We start from the raw sequence: 6,000 nt of genomic DNA on the forward strand, positions 1-6,000 counted from the left end.
CCAGGGTGGTGCTCACGGAGCAGCCCCAGGGTCGGGGCAGGTGGGTCCAGGGTGCAGAGCAGACAACAGACGCCTCCTCCTCACTCCTAGATTACCAGCTCCGGACCCAGTGAGGGGCCACGGTGGCCAACGCTCCCAGCCCGGCACCGGGGCTCCTGGTGGAAGCACCGGGAGGAAGCACCTGCCAAGCACCTGCTGGAAGGAAGGGCTCCCCTGGACACCAGCCACCCTCCCGGCTCCACCCAGGGGCCCCTCCTCCTCCAGGTGCACCTGCTGTGCCGTGGCCACTCTCATCCCCCAAGTCCCTTTTCCCAGAAGAGGCTTATCTTCAAGAAGTCTTGTCTCTTTGCCCCGGAGTCAGTTTGAAGGGAAGGAAAGAAATCTTTCCCTCCAGAGATCAAATACAGCCTTCTGTGCTGTTTAGCTCCTAGTCATGAAAAGATTGGGAAACGCTCGCCAGACCACTGTCTGGCCGGGCTGGCAGGGCCACCGTTTTGTTGCCATTCTGTTGAATGTTGTAGGTTTATTGAGTGTTCCTGGATTTTTGTCTTGCTCCGTTGCTGTTTACGTGAACTTCACTGTCCATGCCTCCTGCCCCTCATCCTGAAGCGCTCAGGCAGCACTTAGCGAGGACAGGACCTCCCCGTTCCTCGCCCTCCTCCCCAGAGAGGCTGACGCTGGGTCACCTTTCCACATCAGGCCAGAACCTGGCACTTTGATCGGAGGCTGCAGCTTATGGCTGTTCCTTGGAGGCTCCTTGGCCTGGACGCATAGGCTTCAACAGAGGTGCCTTCTTAGGGCCAGCCTGTGCCACACGATGCTGTCACTCAGCCACATCAGTGTTTGTCCCACCAGAGGAGGTGGGGTCCAGGAAGGGCCCCTGGCCTCAGAGGGTGGGGCACACGGGTCATCCACATCCGTGCTTGGACACCACCCCCTTCAACCCTGTCTGTGTTTGTGTCATGAGTACATTAAATTCCATCAGTTAAACATGCTGCCTGCCTTCCGTCTGATGCAGCGTGGTGCTGACTCCCCATGGATGACCAAGGGGAGGTGCACGCTCACGCCAACCTATGTGTGGCTCCGTGTGGTGTCACCAGCTCCCAGTGCCCCTACATCCCCCAGGGAAGACGGGAACAGGCAATGGGACAGCAGAGCCATTGCACTGGGCCACCAGGGCCACCCCTTCTAGGGGGGCCATACAGAGGAGAGCACATGAGCAAAATGTATCCCTCTCATCTGAGATGACTGTTACAACCCCCAACCCTCAGATCACCAACAGCTTGCCCCCATCCCTCCCCAGCCCAGTGGTCTTCCTTAGAGTGTGGTCCTGGTACCAGCAACATCAGCGTCCCCTTCGAGCTCACTACAAATGCAGGTTCACAAGCCCACCCTGACCTGCTGAGGCAGAGTCTCGGGATGGGGCCCAGGAGACTGGTTAACAGGCTGTACATGGGATTCGTGCACGCACTGGAGTCTGAGAACCGCTGCCTGGTCCATAGAGGGGATCACGGTGGGCACATGGGCAGGAGGAGCTTGTCTTCCCACTGCAGGCACCTGCACCCACTGTCCTGCCAACGCTGATGGCCCTGCCTGCCCCACACCCTCTTACCTTCAAGGTCTGTGTTTTCTTCCCCCTCTCCCATATCACCCAGCTCCTCCTTGGAGGTCTAGTGGGCATCAGCCTGAGTGGAATCTTGGCCTTTTACCATGTGCAGTAAAGGACGTTGCCCTGGCCCAGGGCTCAGGCCAAAGCCCTTGCAGGCACCCTTAATGCCCCACCCCTCACTTGCATGCCCACATCTGCAGCAAGCCCTGGTGGCCTCCCTCCAGAAGACCCTGGGGAGCCACAATATACAAAGAGACAATGACCAGAATTTTCCAAAATTAAACATTTTAAATGTAAAATCTTTACATTCTCAGATTCAGAAAACCAGTGAGCCCAAATCAGGATAAATAAACCCAAGTCTAAAACTAAAAAACATCACAGTCAAAATGCAGAACATTAGAGACTCAGTGAAGATCATAAAAAGCAATGCAAAGAAGATAAAAACAACACACACAAAAAAGAAAAAAGCAATTAGGCTGAGAGCTGGTTTCACAACTGCAAGAATGGAAGTCAGAAGATAAAGAATAGGCTCAAATTGCTGAGAGAAGATGACTAATCTGTGATGACCGATTCTGTTCCCAGCAAAAGAACAAAATTAAAAGTTTAACAATAGCAGACCCTCACGAAGCAACTTGGCGTACAACAAGAAGGAGATTCAGGACTTCCCTGGTGGCTCAGTGGTTAAGAATCCACGTGCCAATGCAGGGGACATGGGTTTGAGCCCTGGTCTGGGACGATCCCACATGTTGCAGAGCAACTAAGCCCATGCACCACAACTGCTGAATCCTGCGTGCTGCAACTACTGAAGCCCATGCACCTAGAGCCTGTGCTCCATAACAAGAGAAGCCACCGCAAAACGAGAAGCCCGCACACCGCAACGAAGAGTAGCCACCCACTCTCCACAACTAGAGAAAGCCTGTGCACAGCAACGAAGACCCAACACCGCCAACAAAAAAAAAAAAGAAAAGAAAAAAGAAAAAAAAAAGGATTCAGTGCAGGAGGGAGGAAAGAGACTTGAGGAGGATTGCTGAAAAATCTTGGAAAACATTGGGAATATCTAAACTATCATTGACTGTATAAAGCAGTGGTAATGATGAATTAGTAATGTCTGAGTAGTAACGTTAAGGTACAAAACTAAAATTCTGGACAGCATCCTGCAAAATAGGCAGTTGGCATCCATACCTCCCAAAGTCTTTATACTGTTTGGGAAGAAGATGGACTAAAGTCTTAAAAAGCTATATATTCTTGTATAACTTCCAAACCAGTGGATGGGAAACAGTTTAAAGAAAATTTTAACAAACCAACAGGAAAGGAGAGAGGAGCATGAAAAAGCGGGGTAAATACAAGGTGTCCTAAGAATCTTAATAATAAACTTAAAACTGCACAACTTTTTATACTGTGCCATAGAAACCACAAAATAAAATTGTAGAAATAAATCCAAATGTTAGGAATCACAATAAATGTAAATGAAGCAAACCTGCTAGTTTTAAGATACAAAATCCAGCTATATCCTGTTTGTGAAATACACACCTGAAATATAAGTACACAACACAGTTAAAAGGAAAATAATGCTAACCAATACCAAAATAAACCTCATGTGGTTATATTAATATCAGACCAAATAGACTTCAGGCCAAAAAAAAAAAAAAGTGTACTAGACCCTGAAACACTTTTCACAAATTCCCAAGAATTCTTGGTATTAGAGTCCACATTCTCTAAGGAATTCTCAAGAGAATTGTTAGAATTCAACAACAAATGAATTTCTTTAAAATATTTAGAAATATAATTAGTTTTCTTTTTTTCCAAATTAGCAAAGTTTTACTTCAGTGTTATGTTTGCTCATAAATTACTCTAAAAAGCCGATGTGCAAGAGGCTGACACGCTGTGGTCTAAAGGCAACGTCGAGGCCACTGAGAATATCCCTCAGACAAGAGGCTCTGCTCAAAATCTCCCCCACCTGGGGTGAGGGCAGCAGGAGAGGGGTCTGGGACAGAGGGATAAATACATCATCTTAGCTCTGCCATTAGGGCTGGCAGCCCAGGACCCCAGGCTGGTCAATCAGAGGTCGACCACTTGGAGCTTCCAAAGCTGCCCAAATGTTTGGGTGTTTTGGGGAAATGCTGAGGCTTTGGGAGGGCCCATGTGCCAGCTGGAAGGGCCCTCGGCCAGCCCCCTCCTCCTACTCCAGCCCCAGGGAGAGTGCAACTCCCTGCTGGCCAGACCTGCTGTACCCTGGGGTCGAGGCAGCCTCTCACCCAGCAGCCCCTGCCAGGACGGGGTGGGGAAGGGCATCTCCAGTGAGGCCCAGACAGGAATATGCCCTAAAGGTGGCTGACAGCAGCCCACCTGTAACAGAGCCCTGCTCCCAAAGGGATCCCTTGGGGACCAGCCCAGCAGGGTGACCTCCCAGGCACGGGCAGCCAGGCTGAACCCAGCCGCAGCAGGAGATGTGGGGGAGAGTGGTGTTAACAGACAATAGCCGGAGGAGTGGGTGCAGACAGGGCACGGGTGAGTGTGGGGCGGAGCCAGCAGCCCAGGCCCGCCCATCAGAAGGCGAAGGAGCGCTCCTTGGGGTGGCCCACGCTGTCCAGGTTGGGCAGGCAGGCATACTGGATCATGCACGGGGGTCCACACATCAGCACCAGCGGCTCCTCCTCCCGGGGTGGAAGGTGGTCCCGGATCATCTCCTCGTTCACGAAGCCCTGGCTGTAGTCCCAGGCTTCAGGGGCTCTGTCCACCGTGTACCAGAGCTTGAAACACTCAGAATGTTCGTTCTTCAGTTCCTCCAGCTCCGGCCGCAGCAAGAGGTCCTTCTCAGTCTTGTTGACAAAGCACAGGTGGCACACAGTGTGATCATCCATGTCCTTCATGATGGCGCGGATCACCTGCAGCATTGGGGTGATGCCCGTTCCTCCTGCAAACATGCCCACAGACTTCACCGTCTTGATGACAGGGTTGGATTTCTTGTCCGCACAGATGGCAAACTTTCCTTTGCCCTGGTAGACCAGCAGCCCATTTGGGCCTTGGAACTCAATGGTGCCTCCAATCTTCATGCTTTACAGGTACTGGGACATCTTCCCGCCAGCGGGAAACTTGGGGTGGGTGTCTTTGAAGTAAACCTTGATGACCAGGTCCACAAAGCCCTTGTCACCTCTGGAGATGGGCGTGTAGGGCCGAATGACCAGGTTCCCATCGATTCGAGCCGAGATATAGATGTGCTAGCCCTACGGGGAGGCCCAGGCTGTGCTGGGGCGACGGTAGAGCAAAGTGGAACCATCAGGTGTCAAGGCTGATGACCTCCTTGTCAATCAGCCACAGCAGGTACTTGATGTCCAGGTTCTCGAGGGTGATGGCTGGGGTGGAGCTTTGGAACAGCTTCATGAGCAGGCTGTACAGGAACCAGACTGGGGAGAGGACCACGTGGCCCAACGTGCTCAGCCGGGCCCCCGTGGTGGTTCCGCTCTGCTCTAGCTCCGCCGCTGCCACCAAGACTACCACGCCCCGGGCCTGCCCCTGCCACCGCCACATCACTGAGCCCAAATATAGTTTTTAAGGACACTTCTAAATTACCATGTGGATTAAAGAAGAAAATGTAATGGAAATTAGAAAATACCAGTGGTTTTTTTTTTAATCTGGATGCAGGTTACATGAGTGTTCTCACTTTTGAAAATTCATCAAGCATTTATGATTGCTCACTCTTCTGTATATATGTTACACTTCAGTAAAATTAATAAAGAAAAAAAGGCAACAAATCTGTAAAGCAGCTGGGGGTGGAAAACACATTAACTTCAAAAGTGTGACAAGGTAAACAGCCTACTTTTCATCAGCAAAGAAGGAAGCCAGATGAAAGCAAAATGACATTTTCAATGTGCTGAAAGAAAACTGCCAACCCAACAAAAATATTTCAAGAATGTGGTTGAAATAAAAACTTTTTCAGACAAAGCCCGTAAGAGTTTGCCAGCAGCCAACTCACACTAAAGAAAATTCTAAATTATATTACTTCAGGCAAAAAGAAAGTGATCCCAGATGGAAGGTCAAGATGTAAGAAGGAATAAAGAAGGAGTAAATACATGGGAAAACCTAAACAAACATAGGTTGCATAAAACAATAATAATGTTTCCTGGAGTTAAAAAAAGTGATAGAATTAAAATGTACAACAGAAAAAAAAAAAAAAAGTCCTCAGGGAGTAAATGGAGTTAAAGTGTTCCCAGTCCATGATTGTGTGGGACAAAAGTAAAAAACATTGATGAAATCTGCATTTTGATAAGCACGCATTATAACTTCTAAAGGAATCACTACAATAATAAAAGCAGAATTGTAACTTCCAGATGTTCAGAGGGAAGACAATGATTTTTTTAAAAGGCCACAGACAACCTCAAAGGAGGCCAGAG

General features: G+C 49.6%; 1 protein-coding gene and 1 pseudogene across 2 annotated transcripts in view; one reads left to right on the plus strand and one right to left on the minus strand.

Annotated features, from left to right (window-relative positions):
* AP1M1 (adaptor related protein complex 1 subunit mu 1) overlaps positions 1-990 on the plus strand; it is a 29,725-nt gene extending 28,735 nt beyond the window's left edge. Inside the window, exon 12 of the mRNA XM_081231656.1 lies at positions 91-990. Coding sequence (XP_081087782.1) covers positions 91-113 — 23 coding nt within the window. The 3' untranslated portion in view covers positions 114-990. The remainder of the gene's footprint in view (positions 1-90) is intronic.
* Positions 991-4,155: 3,165 nt separating this feature from the next.
* On the minus strand, positions 4,156-5,105 carry LOC308617048 (NADH-cytochrome b5 reductase 3-like; annotated as a pseudogene). Its single transcript has one exon. The product of its transcript is annotated as an NADH-cytochrome b5 reductase 3-like (transcript).
* Positions 5,106-6,000: the final 895 nt, after the last annotated feature.

The sequence above is a fragment of the Mesoplodon bidens genome (assembly GCF_964165515.1).
Source record: "Mesoplodon bidens genome assembly, chromosome: 4".
In the NCBI taxonomy this organism is placed as follows: domain Eukaryota; kingdom Metazoa; phylum Chordata; class Mammalia; order Artiodactyla; family Ziphiidae; genus Mesoplodon; species Mesoplodon bidens.